We start from the raw sequence: 22488 nt of genomic DNA on the forward strand, positions 1-22488 counted from the left end.
TGGTAATTCTGGCTCTGATGCACTAGGTAATAAAACCACTCAGAGAGCTCGAACAGCTCCCAAAGACCAGATGGTTATTTACAACCTTCTGGGAGCAGTAATTTATCTCCAGAGTGAACAGTAAGAGCCTAAGATCTCTGTGCTCTGTCTACAGGTTTGTGTGTGTATGTGTGTGTGTGTGTGTGTGTGTGTGTGGTGTTTTTTTTTTTTTTTTTTTTTTTGGTCTGTTCTCCTCCTCATTGCAGGGATGGCCATGAAGTTCCTATAATCCATTACCTTCACAGTGACTTCAGCAGGTGACAGGAGCTGAAGGACATAGCCATTTAGAATGACATCAAGCAACAAGGCACCGTCAGAATCCAAGCCCCGAGCCACGTGTGTCATCCGCAAGACCTCTCCTGGGAATGACATTGTATTCATTTCCACAGCAATGATAACAGATTGTTGTTGTTGTTGTTGTTATTATTATTATTATTATTATTATTATTATTATTATTATTATTATTATTATTATCGGAAGCATGGAGAAGATTGATCTAATACAATAGTGTCATTTCAAATATGAATAAATATGTAAGAGAACTAAGTTAGCACAAAGGTTCCCAGTTAAGAAAGGCTTGTTAAATTGTCTCCCAGAGTTCTTTCTATGTGGCAAAAGTATAGCAGTTGATTATGCAGGCTCCATAATTTAGACTTACAACTAATAATCAAACATTTCTACAAAACCATTGCTTGTGAGATGGGCCAGGTACCAGCGACCAGTGATGCCCACACACTTAGCTATGGGCTTTTGTTTCTGCTAGAGCTTTAGCAGTGTTTAAACGGCATCTTCAGATGTGGATAGATATCAACAGGCCCCCTGTCCTCTGTGCCGGTTGAACATTGGTTAAGGGGAACCCTCCTTCATTGTTCGTCGTCAAAGGTCAATCCCACCGAGACTGGCTCACTCCAAGGAGGCTGAAATGGAGCATTGTAAGAACTTCTGTTAACACAGGAAGAGCCCAAAGAGCTAACGTATGGTGGTCAGAGCAAAGGCAGAACGGAAAGTGTTAGTGTGCTCGGCTTTGTGTCCATCTGTTTGATAGAGAATCACTGTAAAGTTGATTCATGGTGAAGGACAAGGCTTTAATTAATCACAAGAACGACTTATCTTTCTTCCTTATTCATGTTTTAAATTCTAAGCTTTAAAGGAAAAAAAAAAGGGCACACAAAGGAAAAGAAGTCTCTGGGACATAAAAATTACTACTCTGCTTGAGAACACATGGTTCCTTACAGACTTTGCTCTAGTATCTACTGACAAGTAAATATAAAACTGCTTTTATATTATGTGTGTTAGAGTGCACTGAAAGCTTGTAATAACTTTTTGTGGGAGTATGCACCATAATTTTCTTAGTCACCAAGCTTTATAGGTATCCACCTCTATGTCTGTCTGTCTGTCTGTCTGTTTGTATCTATCTGTCTAGTAGACCACTATGTTCACTTGACACTAACCAGTTGCAAATTCCACTTGTGTCTCTCTTTTGAAGACTGCATTAGTGAGGGTAAAACCATTGACTGCTTCTCCTATTTCTTTTGCTGTTGTCCAGTAAATGGGATTTAGGATAGAAATGATCTTTCTCATTGCTGGACCTAAAGAAAAAAGAGAAACCGGTCACACAGCAAAACATTTATAGTCAATTGTCAGAGTATATTACTCACAAGGGTAGATGCTAATGCTGACTAATTACACAGTCAAAGAGTCTGTGTATCTTTTTTTCCCAGCATATATTAGTTATACAAAATACTAACTTTCATTATAGCATTTTCATACATGCATGAATGTGCTTGATCCTCTCTCTGACCAGTTCCTTTCTCTTTAGAATAAGGATAAACAATGTATTACATCATATTATTATATCATATTATCAATGACTTAAGTTTTAATCCTTTAGAATTGTTAGGTAAAAATAGTAAGATAAAAATTAATGTATGTTAAAAAATAAGTTTATGAAGGCTGGTGAGTTGGCTCAATGAATTGAGGTGCTTGCTGCTAAGCTTGACGGCCCGAGTTCAATTTCTGGGATCCACATTGTGGGAGGAGTGAACTGATTTTCACAAGCTTTCCTGTTGACATGAACTCACACACACAAATACATAGCAAGTAATTAAATAAGTGTAATAACTAAATTTATTAAAAGTTCCATGAATGAAGTGACTCACCAAGACTGCGAGGCACATTGGTAATCTTGGCCTGTATTATTTTTGTATCAGAGTTAGGGCTATCTGTTATTGAGGCATTAAGGAAAGCGATTCCAAATTCAATATCATTAATATTCCCAATAACACTTCCTCTGGCTCGCTGGGGTCCACCTATTGGGGGAAGAAAAAACATTCCTGGATAAGGAAGCAATTCCATCAACATTACATGAGGGAAAGGAAAACCAATGCACAGAGATGCTACAAATCTTTTCTCAGACATCAAAAGAGTCCTATGGCATCCAAAATTAAAAGTGAAATTAATAGGCTTTTAAAACATTCCACTTTCACATAACACCCATTATCCCCATAAATCTAGTATCCTTCCGATCTGTGCACATCATAGAACTGTTTCATAAGCCAATGAATACAGTATGTCCATTCTCACTGCCTAAATATAGCATATGTTTGTTGATGATGATGAAACCATGGCTACAGTGAGTTTACAGAGAAAGTTGTCTGTGGCAGTAAACACTTCATACGCATTAACTCTTTTGATCCTAGCATCAGTACTAGACAGTACTTTTAAGTAGACACAGTTTGCAGGCTAGGCAGACAAAGTTAAGAGAAATAATGTAGCTTTACCATCATCACAGGTCTAGTAACACATTATCTTCTTGGCTTCAAAACATGTTTTGGCATAGAGACTTATTTATTCACCTAAATCAATGACTTAAAATTGTGTATATTAAATGTGGATAATGTGTTGTTTTAAAATAGGTATACATTAAAGGATTAGCATATTCATCACCTCATATACCTACTGTTTTTGTAGTGACATACTTAAAATCTATTCTGTTAGCACTGAAGAATACCGTGCAAGTATGGAGAATGTAGAAAAACAACATGCAAGTCGACACAGTAGGACAGGGGTTAAGGCAGAGGCTTGGGGACATTCTGGTCAAGGCTGCCAAGTTAGAGAGAAGGAAAGAAATTAGACATATTCAAGGGAGAATACTTGAATCTCACTCAGAAGGAGAAATAAAATAGATATCGGAGGTGGATGCATGGATGGAACTGGGTAGGAGAGGGAATGGGGAGGGAAAAATGGGAGATTAGATGTGAGGAGCAGTGAGGGATGGGAGAGAGATTATAAATTGGTGGAAGGCATCTCTGGGATGAACTGGAGACCTGGAAGGCTCCCAGGAGTCTATAGGGATGAGTCTAGTTGAGACTCCTAGCAGCAAGGGCTATGGAGCTGAAGTGGCCACCTCCTGTAGCCAGGCGGGACTTACAGTGGAGGCATGGGGGCACTAACCTGACCACAAAACCTTTGATTCAAAATTTGTCCTGACTACAAAATGTGCAGGGATAAAGATAGAGCAGAGATTGGGGAAATGGACAGCCAATGACTGGCCCAACTTGAGACCTATCCTATGGGAGAGAACCAGCTCCTGACACTATTAATGATACTCTGCTATGCTTGCAGACAGAAACTTAGTGTAACTGTCCTCTGAGGGGCTTCACCCAGTGGGTGATGGAAACAGATGCAGAGACCCAAACCAAATATTATGCAGAGCTTAGGAAGTCTTGTGGAAGAGAGGGGCAAAAGATTGAGGGAACCTGAGGTGCCAAGACACCATAAGAAAACTTACAGCATCAACTACCTGGGCCTATGAGGGCTCACGGAATCTAAAGCACCAACCAAAGAACATGCATGAGCTTGACTTAGGCTCCCTATACATATGCATCAGATGTGTAATGTGTAGTTTGGTCTTGATGTGGGTCCCCTAACAACTGGAGCAAGGGCTGTCTCTGACTCTGTTGCCTGCTGTTGGCCTTTCCCCTAGCTGGGATGCCTTGTCTAGCCTCAGTGGGAGAGGATGTGCATAGTCCTGTTGTGACTTGATGTGCCATGATGGGTTGGGAGACATGGGGGCCCTCCCCTTATATGGAGGGAGGGTGGAGAGGGAAGGGAAGATGTAAGGGGGAACTGGAAGGAGAGGAGGGAGAGGGTTGCAATTGGGATGTAAAGTGAATAAACAAATTAATGAAAAAAGAAAATCTAAACATATCTACTGTAGAACTGGCCATTATTGTTAATAATACAAACCTGTGTTCTTTTATGGATTGTTTTTTTCCTGTAAAATAAAGATCTCACAAACAAAATACGATCTAATCCTTGTTGCAGATCGCTGCCAGCATAAATGTGACATCTATACAGTCTAAATCTGTGTGTCTGTGTGTTTGTGTGTGTTGTATGTATGTATGTATGTATGACTTCCTTTGGAGATGGGGGTCTCAGCAGTTTTGACCTATAACTACAACATTCTTTATTGCACATACCTATCAGACAATAATTAACTTGCAAAAAATTTGAGAACTATACTATAATATTGACAGAACCATAAAATTCATACCAAAACAATCTGATTAAAGATAGAACATGATAAGTTCCTCCTTCCTTGGTCCTAAGCAGGAGAAAGAGGAACATGGTGGGCATGATTGCTAATTCAGTTTTCTGTGATTACCAACAAGTGTGGCTTCTGTTTGAACTGAGGAGCTTGCGTCCCAGTACTGAACAGATGTTTCCTGAATTTGGCTGCCTGGCTGGGTTCCTTGAAGAATTGTCGGACTCTGTGGCTCAAATTGTCCATCTAACTGGATGATAAAACACATCATCTAAAGCCCGAACTGGTCTCTTGCTTCAGGAAGGTGTCTCAAAATGCTCTGTGACCATTTGCGCATAGAGCATCAGGTTTGCTAACAGTTGAGTAGTAGATACTTGGTCTTTTGCTTTGTCAACTTATATGTAAAAGTCACTCAACACTAATCATTCTCCCCCTGTCAAATGGGGCCTTCTCGATTTTCAGGGACATTTCATTTCTGAAGAAAACTTAAAGCTTTGTAAGCTCCAATAGTACCTTGCCATTTCAACAATATGAAACTGTCAATGTTGGTCTTCCTATAATCTTTAGAAATTTGTTCCCTGACACAAGGAAGCCCCAAAGGAGCAAACAGAGGGCCAAAATTCAATTGTAAGAAATGACACATTTTAAGAAATGACTTTCGCTTTCAGAGATGGCACTGTTTTATTCATTGTGGTCTCCAAATGGTGCATTTTTCTGATTTGCATGAAGACTCTAAACTTGGGCTAGCAACGGTCTTGTCAAAGCGGGCCACTTAATTACCTGGACATGCCTGTGTGTTGCATCTGGACACCTGGGTGGTATCTCCTGGACAGGAACGGCCAGTTTTAGATGGCACTGGATTGTCACACAGCCGCTTTCGAGACCTTTCACCTCCTCCACAAGAGACAGAACAATGGCTCCAACTATGCCATGTCCCCCAACTTCCATCCACTGGAACAAGAATGAAATGCTTGATATTAATGAATCTGTTTTAAAATCTTCACTTAGGATACACATGATATGCAAGTGACAGCTGCAACAATGATCATTAACTGAAAAGACTCACTCATCCCACAGATGGGGATTGAGCAGCTCACCAGGACACATGTCAGTGTTGCACCTCTGGATCTGGGTATCTGGACCCCCACAGGCTCTTCCTCCATTGGAAGGATGTGGATTATCACATGTGCGGTACCTCCGCATCTGTCCTCCATTGCATGTCCGGCTGCAAGTCCCCCAGCCACTCCAAGGGCTCCAGTTACCATGGGCTACAGCATAAAATAATTTGACATAAAACAGTGCTCTAAAAATGGTAACTAAAAGAAACCATGACATTCATCCCCAAAGCAAGGAAAACCCTTCAAGGACTAAACAGAAAGATGACAAATCAATAAATGGGTGTCTTTCCAAAGCAGGTAACTTAGGTGATGTTTTTAATAGAGCCAGAGAACATAATAATAATAATACTATATAATATAATAACAGTGGGATTCCCTTACTCTCAATGAGCTGAGACTGTGACCTTCAGAACACACTAAAACCAAACATCACTTTGGTGTCCTAAATTAACGGTCAAAGAACAAGCAACAAAATACTATAACTTTAAGAAATCAGTCTGGTGCTTTCTCAGAAAATTGGGGATAGTGCTACCTCAAGACCCAGCTATACCACTCCTGGGCATATACCTGGAAGATGTTCCACCAAACAACAAGGGTATTTGCTCACTTATGCCCATAGCAGCTTTATTCATAATAGCTAGAATCTGGAAACAACTTTGATGTCCATCAACCAAAGAATGGATAAAGAAACTGTGGTAAATTTACACAATGGGATACTATTCAGCTATTACAAACAAAGAAATCTTGAAATTTGTAGGCAAATGAATGGACCTAGAAATGATCATCCTGAGTGAGGTAACCTAGACCCAGAAAGAAACACATGGTATATACTCACTTATAAGTGGATATTAGCCCAAAATAGATCTCCTCTGAGAGACTCCACCCAGTGGAGGATGGGGAAGAACTGTCTGGAAGCTGCACTGTGGGCAGAGCACTGAGAGTTGTAGGGAAGAGTTGGGGGAGGGAGCAGGAGCTCCACAGGGAGATCATCAAGGCCTGTGGATCTGGACCCAGGGGTGTCTGCACAAACTGGTGCACCAAGCAAGGACCATTCATGCAGAGAACCAAGACCCCCTGTTCAGATGTATCCAATGGACTGCCAATTCTCCATGTTGGAAGGGGCTGCTGCTAAACCTCTGACATACACTCTGGTGGCCACTATTTAGTCACTGCCTCTTGGCAAGATGGCCTAGCAGGCACACAGAAGGGGATGCATGTTAACCTGATAAGACCTAATAGGCTGTCCTCAAAAAGATGGGGGTCTAAGGAAGAGGAATAGGCAGAAGAGGGAGGGAGGGTGTGAATGGGAAGATAAGAAGGAGAGGATCACAATCGGGATGTAATCTGAATACTTTATAATAAATATACATTAAAAAAGAAAAAGAATTAGAGGCCATAACAAAGCTTTAAGAAAGTAACATCGACTCACTGTTTCCAACACTCACTTGGACAAGGGTCATTATTGCAATAATCACTCTGGATACCACTCCCTTCACATTTGTTTCCTCCATACTGTGGCACTGGGTCAGAACAGTCCCTTGTTCTCTTCCTAGCACCTCCTCCGCAGGATACAGTGCAGGCGCTCCAACTGGCCCAAGTCGCCCACTTGCCATCAACTGGATTAACAGAAAAACGTATGTGCTTGGTTACTATGTAAAAATGGTCAGGTTAAAAAAAAAAAAATGATCAGAGGGACTGGCTGCAGAGATGGCTCAGATGTTAAATGCTTGTGGATCTTCCAGAGGATCTGGTTTTGGTTCACAGCATCCATGTTGAGTGGCTTACTACTGCCTGTAAGTCCAGGGTATTTGACCCCTTCTTCTGGGAGGTAGATGATAATTGGGTAAACATGCTAACGCTCCTCTGCGTCTCTCACCTGGACAATGCCTCTCATTGCAGATTTGCATCTGGGTTTCTGCTCCACTGCAGTAGGCCCCACCAAATGAGGGTGGTGGGTTGTTGCAAAGTCTTGTTCTTGTCTGGCTGCCTTTTCCACAACTTTTGCTGCATGTAGCCCAAGGCTGCCAAGCACTCCACACTCCATGAACTACAAAGAGTTCCAAGCCGGAGAACCATATTTATTTAAAAAACAAAATTATGCAGATAAATTAACTCCTCAGTGAGTTAAAAAAAATCCCACAATCTAAAATAACTAAAATCAAACCAAAAGAAATATAACTAACGACATTCTTCTTTTTTCATGTTTGGTTTTCAGAGGGATTTGTGTCCAGTGACATTCAGAAGGCCCAGCGAATGCCAAAATAAATACTTACAATTATTCAAAAGAGGCTGTTTTATTAAAATCAAATTGAATCAAGCAACCATATATAAACAGAACCCAAGTGTTTAAGCTCTAGCTAAGCACTTGTCCACATTTGGTACTCCAGGGATGGTGGGGGAGACCGGAAACAGCAAAGCAAGTCTGTCGTATAGATCTAAATGTGCTGTGGGCAACATGAAATTTTCAACAATGCTGTTTTGGACCCAAGACTGCAAGAGTGCATCTGCAAATGTGGCCTGGCTTCCAACTTACACATGTTCTTGGATCTTTCAACAACAGGGTGATTTGCACAGGTCTAAGTCTTTGAATAGTTTTCTCCATTACACAATGTTCATGATTTCGAAATTCTGGGTAACACACTCACCTACTTGCTAAACAACAGAAGCAAAGCTGACCAGTAGTTTCCAAGGAGTGCAATTAAGGACTTCCTTTCGATAACTAACACATTACAGCATCTGACCACAGGCCTGGAACAACCCCACACTTCCGACCAGGTGCGTGGGACAAGAATCAGTGCTGTGATTTCTCTTATGCAAGAGTCAGTTATCAGGCCATATTTTCCTTAAAGACCTTTCTGGATATGGCACTCATATCATATGCTTCTTTGGTCACTAGCTTTACCAAGATATGAACCAAAAGAGGGGCTAAGATTTTTCCTGTTTTTTTTATTAATTCATTCATATTACATCTCAATTGTTATCACATCCCTTGTATCCTCACATTCCTCCCTCCCTCCTGCTTTCCCCTTACTCCCCTCCCCTATGACTGTGACTGAGGGGGGACCTCCTCCTCCTGTATATGCTCATAGGGTATCAAGTCTCTTCTTGGTAGCCTGCTATCCTTCCTCTGACTGCCACCAGGCGTCCCCCTCAAGGGGATGTGGTCAAATATGGGGCACCAGAGTTCGTGTGAGAGGGGCTAAGATTTGTATCCAAGTATTCTCAACACTACTTATAAGAAACCACAACATTAAAATCAACCAATGAGATTATCATTTTTCTTATTTTAAAGAAAATTTTAACATACATTGTAGTTCCTCATAGCTAACTGATCCTTGATTACAGTGACTACTTATTCTCCTGCTTTGTATACAGAGGCAAATGCAATCACACTCACCTATTGTACCCAACAAGAATTTGTTCTAAGACAACATTAGGCTAGAAAGCTAGGAGGGAGCTTTAAACACTAGGCTGAGACTGTAATGCTTAGTCTTCACCTTCTCTATATCACTGAAGACATTTTTCAGACCCAGTGACTTTACGAGGTCTCATTTCAAGGATGTTAGCTAATCAAAGTCCAAACCTCTGACAACATAAGAATGCATTATCAATGAAGGCTAGAACTGAGTGGTGTTTATTTATGTAATGTTTGTCTTGTTTCTGCTCTATACAAATAGAGGTTTGACTCCTTTTAAAATGTTTTGATTTTTAAATATTTAATTCGCAAAGAAATTCTAAGCAAGATAGACTTTGATGACATGAGATGCAGTAGAATTGAAAACCTTCTTTTATATACAGATAAACACACACACACACACACACAGTGAGAGAGAGAGAGAGGGAGGAGGAAGGCAGGCAAAGGGAGATGGAGAGAGGGGGAGAGAGAGAGAGAGAGAGAAAGACACACACAGAGACAGAGACAGACATAGAGAGGGAGAGAAAGAGAGTAAGAGAGAGAGAGACAGAGACAGACAGAGACAGACATAGAGAGGGAGAGAAAGTGTGTGTGTGTGTGTGTGTGTGTGTGTGTGTGTGTGTGTGAGAGAGAGAGAGAGAGAGAGAGAGAGAGAGAGAGAGAGAGAGAGAGAGAGAGAGAACAAACCAGAGGAAGTACACACGAGCGTAGTGTTTGTATGATACCAAAAACCTCTCAAACAGCCAAATCAATCCACAAAAACAACACAAATGGAGAGGAATTGCTAAGGAAGAACTAAAATACTATAAGTGCATTTGCTGAGTGGGTGGACGCTCTGGACTGTGTTAGGAGGAGAACTTCTACAGAAGACTTGGGGTCGGAGAGGCTGTGCAACGCTGGGCAGGTGGCTTGGTTTCTGTATCTGAAGCTTCAACACTCAAGGTGCAATGAAGCTTCTGAAACCAAGCCCAGGATATTTTGAGCACAACATACCAAGTATAATTAACTAACTAATTATACTTGAGTCATTATGGTGATGAATAATCCAAGTCCTTATTGATATAAATCAATAAAGAAACATCAAACAAAAAGTTCTTTTGCAGTAGGAAATGATAACAGCTGTACAAGATACAGCAGAAAAACAAGTATTTTATGAGAAATATTTGAGTAATAAATGCAAGAAATAACCAAATGGATTCCAGCTCTAGTGGGCAAAACATTGATAAATTGTTTATCTAGTTGCAAAGTAACCCAACACATACATTCTATCGGGGAAAAGAGTAGCACATGCTAGTTCTGGGGTGGCATTATTAAGCTCTCCCCAAAGTAAATAAAGCACTAAGCAAAATAATAGTAAACAGTTACCAAGCCTGTAGAGAAAAGTTGACATTTATTTTAACACAGTTACAAACATCCTTCAGATATTCATGATATAATTTCCTAAGCTGACAAAAGGTATGCAAATTCTAATTAGGTATTTACATTTCTTTTTGCTTTAGAATACTACTACTATTTTAGATTGCTTGTTTTTTGAGACGAAAGCAAACGTTTGGCCTTTTACTCATGTTAAAGACTACAGGGCAGTGGTTTTAGTTTGTCTGTCTGTTTATATTTTGGGGAAGATTATAGGCACGCACCACCACTCCCAAATCAGTATTTTATTTTTGAAATACAATAGAATAAAGCCAAACTTCTGGTTAGGTACCCACTGTCCAAGTTAGAGGTTTAGGAATCATGACAGCCTGTGTTCAAGTCTTCAGTTCTCTCTTTCTAACTTTGAAGACTTAGCTAATTAATTAGTTTATAAATTCCTGTTGTTTTCCATTCCTTCTCGTTTTCGGCTGTTCTCTCTCAGTTTTGTTCCACCAGCGCACTCTTTTGAGTTTGTTCAGTATGCTCACCAATATTTAAATGGCTGTCTACTTAATATTCTGTTTATATTCACTAGAACATTTCATAGGAGGTGGTTAGAAATTCAATTTCAAATCAAAGTATATGATAAACATTGTCTAGAGTCTAGACAAATGAATGAATGAATAAACGAACGAATGAATGGATTAGTTCCTGACTGGTCCTTTCTGTCTTCTTCATGACCTTTCCTAAGAGGTTCAACAAGTAGCCCAGTACCCCTTGACTGCCTTCATGAGCATGCCACTCAAGCTGCCAGCAGTGTGCCCGCCTCCTAGATTTAGTTCAGTTAAGATCAAAACATGGGACAAAATTAAGCTCAAACACAGTTATTTCTCAGAAGCTGAAATAAATCTCAGAGAGAGAAGCTTTTCTCCTCCAAGGCCACCTATAAGGCACTACTTGCCTGTGGTCATTTTTTCCACACATGGGAAGAGTTTAGTGGAGAATTAAGCCAAGGAGAATATTAGTGGTGATTAGAGATACAAAGTACAGTAGTAGAAACACTGGCCAACTCCTTGCATTCGGTTATACCCGGAAGAAGAATTTCCTATTTATTTAAGTTTGATTCTGTCACTTGAATGTGAAAGACTCATGGAATATGTGAGCAACAACAGGACTCCACAACATCTTGCATGGTGCTCATTGGCAAGGTCGATGAGTAAGATGGTAAGTGGTATGCTCCTCATCAGTAGCACAATTCTTGGCAAATATTTAACCCCTCTAAGCTCATTTCCTCACTTCAAAATGGATGACTAGATTATATGTTTCCTAAAGTCCCCATCATCATTCATATTTATGAATTCTTATATACGTAAGTTTCTGTGCACAATTGAAAATGAACCGAGTGCAGAGCTCTTTTCCTCTTCCATTAAGTGAGATGTTTTAGTGCATCATCGCCATTCCTTCCTAAGATTCTTCATGAACCAGGAAAAGAACACAGAGAATGAGCATATTCCCAAAGATAGAAGCCATAAGATCTTTTCACAATGAAGAAAAAAAGGATCTTAACTGCATGGCGGGAATAAAAGTACAAAAGCTGGTGTCAATGGTGGGTTCTCACCTGGGCAAGGCCTATTGTTACACATGATGATTTCCACAGCCTGTCCTTCACATGGTCGCCCACCATGTTGAGCTGATGGGTTACTGCAAGTTCTGGTTCTGGTTTGGTTGCCATGCCCACAGCTTCTTGTGCATTCTTCCCAGAAACTCCATTCTGACCAGTGACCATCCACTACAGGGAGGCAAAACCAGTTTACCATCAGGTAAAACTAAATGGCAATCACTAATTCCAAGGCCAAACATAGGGAACATAGATTAGTATCTATTAAACACCTGTCTGCACATGAGTGCAGAAGTTACCTGGACACAGCTTATTCTGACAGTGTCGTGCTTCTGAATCTGACCCTTGGCATGGTCTCCCACCATTGGCTGGAAGTGGGTTGTTGCACAGTCGGCTCCTTTTTTGGATGCCTTTTCCACAGGTGACACTGCAGGACCTCCAGGCAGACCACAGTGAAAACCCACCATGCACTGCAAATAAAACATTGCATATTGTCTTAGGTTTTCAAGTGAAAAATTCTAAGCCTAGTTTCATTGATGTTACATACTGAGTGTAGAATTGAGTGTGATTGCTGGGGAACAGCTACAGAAACTCTTCTTTAGAGGTAAAATTAATATCTGGAAGTGAGACAGTAACTCAGTCAATATATTCCCTGTAAGACCCTCTGATGGGTATAGTAAGAATAAGAGATGAAGAAGTTTACATATGGCTTAACTTTGCCTCTCTCTCTCTCTCCATATATATATATATATATATATATATATATATATATATATATATAAAACTTTTTGAAAATTTTTTGCTTAGCTCTGAATAAAAATTTGCTTTGGGATTATGAATGATTAGAATGGCATTTGAAAAAATAAGCCATGTTGTTTCAATCTCATTAGTTGGTAAACTGGAAGGAGACTGGGAATCTGAGCTGTCTTGGGTTCTGGTTTCCACTCACCCTGGACTATGACGGGCACTCTGACAAGGACAGAGCCCATTAAGTTTCGGGCAACACATTCATATTCAGCAGTGTCTTCCTTGCGAGCAGCAGCGATGTATAGTGAGCTGTTGGACAGCATGGTAAGTCGGTTATCCCAGGAGATGGAGTGTCCTTGACGGGACCAGGTGATGGTTGGCTGAGGTTCACCAGTTGCTTGACAATCCAGTATGACTCGGCCACCAGCATCCACTACAGTTTCCACTGGCTCAAGAGTGATGATGGGAGGACCTGTGGGGAAAGTAGACAGTAGTTCTTAGTTGTTGAGGGGCTACATTAATATTTTATCTCATAAGATGTGATGACTTTATTTTGAAGGGAATTTTGCCATTGACTAGTATGGATTAAAGAGATGAAGCGATGATTGTGGTGTTTGAAGCTGGGCAATAGGGTTTGTGTTTGGGCGATTCAATAACATACAGAAGAGGTCTTCTGATGGGAGGCAGTGAGGAGTAGGTGCTGATCCATATTTTTACTTTATTTTTTTTTTTTTTAGGCCATTGACTTAGAGGTATATGTGAGACACTCAAGAACAGGCCTGGATAGAAGGTGGGTTCAGATACATCCACACAGGATTCTCAAAGTCAAGATATCAACAAGGAATGTAGATCTAGCTTTCATAACTGTATGAGATCCCTTCAAAAAGAGAAAGCAGCGTGGTACAAAGATGATAAAACACAGAGAGCATATGAGGGTTTTAAGAGAAGGCCAGAAAGCAGGTTTAACAAAGAACTCACTGCCGGGGAGTTAAATACGAGGAAATGGAGGTCATGGCAATGAAAGAAATGAGTTTCAAGAGGATGGAGAGGCTGTCAGAATCTGGGCATGAACAGCAACCCAAGTAAAGTTCCTGGAAAGGACCAGATGTAAGAGGAGTTGACTGCAGCTGCTGGCAGGATGCTTACCTCTATATTGCTTGACATGCTTAGAAAGTTAGTTCAGAAAAGGGTTCCTTAGGGAGAAAGGTTTCCAACTGTTTTCAAGACTGAGGATCATTGCAGTAGGGACAAGACACCTCCTTTTGTTGAGACACACAGCATAGAGATAGACTTGGCATTTTTAAGACTAGAAAGGATGCTTGACCCAGGGGGTTTTCCGTGTTTGCTAAAACTACGCTTTCCTTTCCCCCACAGACTCTCGGATGACGTTGCTGTTGAGCAAGTTAGTGGACGGCAGCAAGGACACTGAGAAAAATGAGACCCATGGGATGACCACACAGCAATGGTGAGGCTCAACTGCAAGGTGGCTGACTTGCTCAGTGGCAGGAAAAAGCATCAGATACTTCTGGTGGTGGCGGCAGCCGATTTTATATATAGAAACATGTGCCTTACTATCTAATGCATAAAATAAAAATGGAAGTAAACACATTTTGTTGTAAAGCTTACACACTAAGGTTTTTTTTAAATAAGGATTACTGACATGTCTTTGAGAAAAGTCATTTTCTCACCTTAGCTCTGCTGTCTCAACATTTGTCCCATGGCACCCTGCTCTTCTGTATGTACCACATAGAACTGTATGTACCACACAGAACCATAGCATCAACTCACCTTTCAATCAGTATTCACATCCATAGCACTGTAAAAATGGCCACTGCTCTCACTCATTTCTTTATATTTAGATAACATTATGTATTTGCAAACTGACAATAAATAAAGAAAAATACCTCAGGCTAATGCCAATAAAGTTGTTTAAGCTTATCCACTCATGATACCATGGCCAAGAATATTCCATGTGTACATATTCATGGTCAAATAAAGCACATAACTTACATAATCATCAATCACATGTAAGCATTTTATCTGAATGAATACACTGCTCTGTGCTTTGATCTTAATGTCAATAGTATTTTTGGCCTTTTTCTCTTAGGCATTGAAAGGATCCACTGCCAGGATATGTATGTTAGCTGATCCGATGACGTTTTTCTTGACCTGGGTTGGCAGAAACTGTGGTGTTTCTCTAAGGAAGCTCTGCTTGCTGATGGAATTCACCAAGGGATGCCATGAAGACCAAAGACTCCCATTCAGAATACACAACTATTTTGTGGAAGCCAATGCACTTGCAAGCCTTCTGAGCTCCTTTAAATTGCTCTCTATTTTTAATGCATATGCTTCCTTCTATTTAAAATAGATTTTTTTTCCTCACACAACTTATTTAGCACATATTTTTAAAGCATATAAGATGGCATCGTTGTAAGTGTGTGGCAAAAATCTGGTCAAGCACATAGGGCACTCACTGTTGTCAAAAAGGTTCTGCCACCAAGACACCGTGACTATAAACTACAGGTGTCAGATAAGAGAGGGAAAGGAATCTGAAAAAGTGTATTGGTCTTCTGCTTCATGGATGCTGCTCACTTATCTCCAGGAAAGGAAGCAACACACTGTGAAAGCTGCTGTCCAAGTACACGCTGCAGGTGTAAAGGAAATGGTCCTTCTCCATTAGGTAAAACCCCGGCTGTGTGTTGGCTGGAGATTGAGGGCGCGGCTTACTTTGCAGAGTCAGGCTCATGCTGCGCTCCACCACTCCAGCCTCGTTGGCAGCTACGCATGTGTAGTCACCAGCATCTTCATTCTATGGAAGTAAGGGTGCTTGTGAGAACAGGGGTCTTCAGTGCGTGCCACTCTTTCGATATGATAGTTCATTTGGAATTTCAGTTCTGGGAAAGCATTTTAATAGAAATAGAAAACCCCTACTCATGTCATAGCTAAGTTAAAAAATGAGAGGAAGAGTAAAAATGAAGGGAACAAAAGAGAAATTCCAAAATTAAAAATTTTAATATTTCCAGGAAACCAAAGTAAAAGTAGCATCATTTTATAACCACCTCTTTAAAATTATGAAAAAATGAAAATGTCATGATCATGGCTTTCTTTCTTTTTCTTTTCTTCTTTTGGTTTTTTGAGACAGGGTTTCTCTGTGTAGCCTTGGCTGTCCTGGACTCACTTTGTAAACCAGGCTGGCTTTGAACTCACAGAGATCCATCTGCCTCTGCCTCCCAAGTGCTGGGATTAAAGGCGTGTGCCACCACCAGCTGCCTGATCATAGCTTTCTTAATATCCATGAAACCTTCCGGAACAAATTAACCAATACTGAGTTCTTTCCAACTGCAGTTTTTGAAAATGCATCAAGCATAGAGAAAATGCACCAAACTCATAGCGAGTTTGAAATTAAGGAAAGTGAAAAATAACTTTATATAATAATAAGTCATAGACTTTCAATAATTTATAGATACATAACACAGAAAACATGTTCTACATGAATCTTACTTATTTACAATACTATATATGTGCTTAGCTTGAAGTTTCAATATATTATACATATGGAAATTTCTAGTAGATATCTGGAGATGGGACTAGGAAGTCTCTGGGCTGATGCTACATACTTAGCACTATGAAGCTGTATAAGTAAAAGACTTTGTAACAGTAACAATGGTATTCAAAGAAGTCTCAAAAGTTTGAGAAATACTAATAGTTGTATAGGAAGAAAAGGGCACAAATGAAGAAACTGAGGCTAATATGACATTGATTATAACTAGAAAAAAATTATCAAAACTGAAGTATAAACACTTAAAAATAAGGAATATAAAGCCCAAGAAAGTCCCACTGGATTAGACAGTGGTGTATTTTAATTGTTATTTCAATTAATTAAATATAAAAGCATATAAGAGGGCTCACCAAGTGTGAGTTAAGAAATTCTAGATAAGAAATATTTAGATGAATCATCTCTTTATACTCCTTTTCTGAGCAATCAGAACCCTAATCAAAGCCTTGTGTATTTATTAGTTTGCTGGTGAAATTTATCCTATATGTTACCTTTAACCATGTTTACAAATTTTGATTTTCTTGTTCTAAAATAGATTTGAGAAGCTTATCTTCTAGTATTAAATCATAAATCAATGACTGTGAAAAAACAACAAATTTGTTTTATTGCCTCTAGTTAATTAAAAGAACAACAGCATCAACTTATAGTTACATAGTTTCAAAAGAAATTAGTGGCTGGATGAAGTAATGTTATACATACATACAGTGGAATACTACATCCACAATACACGCATGCACACATACATACATAGATACATACATAGAATGGAATACATCATCCACAATAAAGGATGGAGTCCTGTTGTTTGTAACAAGACAGAACTGGAAACCATTATGGTAAGTGACATATGTCAGGTACAGAAAAATAAGCACTGTGTGATACACAGTGGGATGTACAAGTTGAGAGTAGAATGCTAGTTACCAGAGACTGAGGGGAGTTAGGAGGAGGGAGTGATAGGAAAACCACCATGAGTGGGTGTTAGTTATGGTTAGTAAATGTGAAAGTTTCTGGTGTTTTATTGCACAGTAAGGTAAATGCAGATAAAACAAAAAGCCAGAGAAAGGGTTTTGAGGATCTCTATCATAACATCCAGTAAACATGTAATTTGGTTAAAACATTACACAGTGCACAGAGACTGAAGCACCTCATGCTATACTATTAATAGCTACAATTTTATGCTTATATATATATATATCAATTAAATATACATTTAAAATATTTAAAAGTTAAAAGAAGGAAACACAGCTTAGATCTCATGATTTGCATAGGACTGTAGAAGAAATCATTCTTACCTAGGACGGGCACGGACACAAGGCATAGCAATGTAGATGGCATGAACAACTCCAGTGACACTTACCACAGTACCGTAGATGGCCAAGGAGCCATTACCCAGTTGCCGGATCCTGTGACTAATTTCTATGTCAGCCCCCTTGCGGCTCCACTGGATAGTTGGGGCAGGGTCTCCTCTCACCTCGCAGTTCAGGATTGCATTACCGCCAAGTGGTTCAATCCAGTTAGAGGGGTAATCACCTTTGAAGACTGGAGGCTCTGGGAAAGAAAAACAGGCACTGATACTTCCTGTGTGACTTTTGACACACACAGACATATAACTTAGCAATGAGGAGAAAGCCACTTTAAAATGTCATGGGTTTTCCAGAACCATCGCTTTTAATAATTGTTGCCAATTTGAGCCCTCGTATGGGGACGATGGCACTTCATGTCAAGTAATCTCTCCATTTACCTTTTCCTTACTTTGTGTGTGTGTGTGTGTTGACCTTATGTGTCTTCCTCAATCACTCATCAATTTATTTATTGATGCAGAGTCTCTTTTTGAGCCTGAAACTCACCATCTTCAGCTAGTCTATCTAGCAAGCTTCTTCAGGATCTCTAGTCTGCCTCTTGAGTGGTGGCTTGTGGTGGCCGACACATCTGCTTAGGTTTTACATGGGTTTGGGGGATCCAAAGTCATATCCTAATGCTTAAAGGACAAGCACTCCACCCATGGAGGAACCTCCACAGTCTGAAACTCATGTTTTGTTTTGTTTTTCCGTGTGAATCTATACATGTTTGTGACATTGGAATAATAAACTGCAGCCATGTTGCATTACTTCATAATGAGGAAACAGACTTTTATTATGCATAAATCACAAAGGGAACATGGAACACTCTCACCTACCTTTCACATAAACAAATCCAATAGCCTTCACAAAGCCAACACTGTTCTCCGCTGTACACACGTAAGTACCCGAGTCCTCCCTTGACACCTTTTCAATAACAAGTTCACTGTGTCCATTGACGCTGTCAAAGTGGGCTGGGGAAACAGATTAGGAAACAACACAGATGCCTCTCAGTGACACAGGAAAATGTCACAGCAGTGTAATATTTTTCAGGTTAGATTTATGAGCAAGTCAGCAATTGAACCGTAACTGAACAAGAGAGGTCTTACGGCCGGGCCTCCCTTGAGCTATTTACGGCTTCTATAGACACTCATCTGAAGGACCAAAAACAGTCCACGGAACAGGAAAAGTGAACGAAAACAAACATCTCCCAAACGTATTTTAAAGCGCTCCTTTCATCTCAGCCTGCTGCTTAAATCAGGCTCATGATTGCTCCAAGTTTCAAAAACCTTTCATTCAGAAACACGGCATTTTCCATCCCATTTATCTCCCCACCAGCTTTCTTCGCAAACAATTTACATCAATGATGGGAAGACCTTTTCAGTTGTAATCCAACTGGCTTGGCAGGCCGTAGGGAAATCGTGAGAGTGCTTCCCTGGTAGGTAATAACAACATAATGATCAAATCTATAATAACTTAAACCTGCCCATAAATCAGAAGTGCTGAGGATGTAAATATTTACAAAGGCAGCCATAGTATTTGAATGAGAACATAATATGAGCAAACTAATTTTAAAACAACCAATACTAAATAGCAGCCCAATACTAAATAAGACTCTAACCTAAACAGCTGCCCCTGGTTATGTATGACTACTTTGTACACATTCTATCACTTATTTTTTAAAGAACTAATCCAACTACATTGGTTGGAAAATTAAGCTTAAAAGTTGAAAGGCCAGAATTAGCTCTGTGCCTTCAGAAAAGAGTCCCGATTTTTAGACATTGCTTTTCTTTATCAAGGTATAGTTTGTTATTACTAGGATGATGCAGTTGATGAATTGCAGTCATTCACATAATTCATTATGACAGAAAAATCTCAAGCTATTACTGCTACTCTAGCAAGGCATTTGGTATATGTAAGTCAGAGGTCTGGGGACAGGATGAGCACTCATTACCGATATTGTCTTTATACATTATTGATAGCACCTTTGGTGATGAAATCAAACAAGTGTACACACACACACACACACACACATTTGCATTTCACAATATTTAAAAGAAAGTCATGAACTTGAAAAAGAACAAGATGGGGGTATAGAGGAGTGTTTGGTGGGAGGAAAGGGAGGGGAGAAATGATATATTATAATCTCAAAAATAACAGACACACACACATACACAGACACACACAGAGAAATGTAAATAGACATGCATCCTCCAGGGGTGCGTGCTCCTGGGTTAGGCACTACATTAACACAATACGCAGTGGCTAGAAATTTGATGTGTCATTTGACCTCTTCAGTTCTGAGGTTCATTCCCCTAGTGAGAAGCACTCTATTCTGTAAGATGAGTGAATCTGCAGGTCTCCAACAACAGCCCCTGAATCCCACTGGTCAGCAAAGCCGAGGATCCATCAGGAGGAAGTATAGATTCCTAAGACAGGCTCCTGTCTGCTTTGGGGGAAAGGGTATTTTGTTGCTGTTGTTAAAGTTTTACTTATAACATAGAATTTATTGTCTTGTGATCCACTTATCCTTTGAAAATAATGAACAATGAGTCTGTGTGAGGAAAGGCACACCATCCTTCAGAATTTTTTTTGGCCCTTTTGGGTGACATTTGGTTTTATTTAGTGATAATGTCTCCAATAGCAGAGCTGGTCTTGTGCTCACTGAGTAGGTAAACATGACCCTGAACTCCTGATTACCCTGTCTCCGTCTCTCAAGTCTGGGGATTCCAGGTGTTCTACCACTAACAGCCATTTTTTTCAGAGTAGAAAGAGTCAATTTGATATTTGTGACTCCTCAATGGCCTCCCAAGAGGATATAGAGACTGGGCCCAATTGCTAAATGGATGCCTGCATTCGTATCTGAAGAATTAGATCACCAACCTGGAATAATATTGTTGTTGAAGGTCCATGTTAGTTTGGGCAATGGGATGCCCCTGGCTTTACAACTTAACCGTAGCTGCTCTCCTTTATTTAATGACAGGTCTCCAGGAAGTTCAGTAAAAGTGGGAAGGGCATGAACAGTCAGGGTCACAGTATGCGTATCTTCACCTGCAGCATTGCTAGCCACACATGTGTAGGTGCCAGAATCTTCCAGCTAAATAAACAAAAGTTTTCCAAGTATTAATACATTACAATCTCCTACATAAAATACACAGATTTTCAGCACTTGTTCCCCCAAGGAACACTCTTACCTAATGGTGTTTTAAATTTCCATCTTTTAGCATAAACCATCAATCAACTTAGATCTTGCATACTGTAATTTAAAATGTAGGAGCTTAAGCATAAACCCGATACTACCCAGAACTAGAACAATTATTCCGTAAGAACTTAGAAAACACCATGGGGTCTGCTGCTCTGTAATGGACTAAAAAAAAAAAAAAAAAAAAAAAAACAAGGAACTCCAAAGTCTGTTTGGATCTTGACAACATAGTGAACCCTTTGGTAATATGATCAGAAACAAAAACCATCAGAGGAGACAGAGGGATGAAGTCTAATGCTTTTCTGGAGTTACCCTTGCCGAGTCCAATGGCCAACTGCATCACTCATTATACCTCACATACTGGGCAGCACTGAACTGGGTTTGAGTGTCTTCACTTGACTATCACATTGATAGTTTCCCAGCCAATGTTCTGGTTGTTATTTCTCCATCATTTGTTATGTTTTCCCCCAAACATCAATATATTGATGTTGACTTGTGCGGGACTCAGTCTTTGGTCGTCCTTTAGTCTCTCTCTGCAGTCAGACTCTTGAAATTTTCATCTAGGATCATAGCTCATGATATCATCATGATGATAATGATGATTTCTGGTATCTCAAACCCAGATTTTATTTAAAAATTCTAGTAACATTGAACTTGTTCCAATTTCTGTTTGGATAACTAGTAGACATGCCAGGTGCCATGGGAGAAGCCAGGGGTTGACATCTCTTCTTCCCTTGCTACCTGCAGCCATCCCCATTTTCTCTGATGGCTGTTTCATCCTCCTCACTGCTCAAACTTTTGGAGTCATGTCTTTGAGTCATCCTTTGTTCTCATCCTCTCTAACACTGCCAGCAAGAGCCTCTCATGATGTGCTGCTTTCAAAGCATGTGCAGAATCCCAACCTCTCTCTCTCTCTCTCTCTCTCTCTCTCTCTCTCTCTCTCTCTCTTGGTGCCAACATTCAGCAATGATGCTGACTCTATTCCTAACACAATTCGGCTTTTAGCCTAGCATCCCACTGCCTCCTTTAATCATCATGTCTGTCCTGGAGAGTTTTATGTCAACTGGACACAAGCTAGAGTCATTGGGAAGGAAGGACCTTCAACCGAGAAAATGCCCCATGCGATCTTCTTAATTAGTGACCAATGAGGAGAGGAATGAGCCCACTGGGAGTGGTGCCATCCCTAGGCTGGTGGTCCTGGGTTCTATAAGAAAGCTATGATAATCAAGCCAGTCAGCAGCACTCCTTCATGGCCTCTGCATCAGCTCCTGCCCCCAGGTTCCTCATATGTTTGAGTTCCTGTCCTGACTTCCTTTGTTGATGAACAGTGATGTGAAAGAATAGGCCAAATTAATTCTTTCCTCTCCACCTTGCTTTGGTCATGGTGTCTCACTGTAGCAATAGTGGCCCTGACAAAGATAGCAACTGAGTCTAATCCTTCAGAAACATATAGGGAATATTACTCCCCTTCTGAAAACTGCAAGGAATTCTGACTTTCACTACAACTGGGAAGAATCCCTGGTTTATGATCTCCAGGATGGTACTTGGTGTGGTCT

General features: G+C 40.2%; 1 protein-coding gene across 1 annotated transcript in view; it reads right to left on the reverse strand.

Moving 5' to 3' along the window:
• The window catches only part of Hmcn1 (hemicentin 1), a 424838-nt gene that overhangs the window by 36114 nt on the left and 366236 nt on the right, over positions 1–22488 (reverse strand). The window contains 14 exon segments of the mRNA XM_051147547.1: positions 277–398; positions 1492–1629; positions 2200–2349; positions 5367–5537; positions 5684–5854; positions 7150–7320; positions 7581–7751; positions 12091–12261; positions 12390–12560; positions 13040–13309; positions 15565–15646; positions 17751–17941; positions 18570–18704; positions 20614–20827. Coding sequence (XP_051003504.1) covers positions 277–398; positions 1492–1629; positions 2200–2349; positions 5367–5537; positions 5684–5854; positions 7150–7320; positions 7581–7751; positions 12091–12261; positions 12390–12560; positions 13040–13309; positions 15565–15646; positions 17751–17941; positions 18570–18704; positions 20614–20827 — 2328 coding nt within the window.

This window comes from Acomys russatus, chromosome 6 (assembly GCF_903995435.1).
Source record: "Acomys russatus chromosome 6, mAcoRus1.1, whole genome shotgun sequence".
Classification (NCBI taxonomy): Eukaryota; Metazoa; Chordata; class Mammalia; order Rodentia; family Muridae; genus Acomys; species Acomys russatus.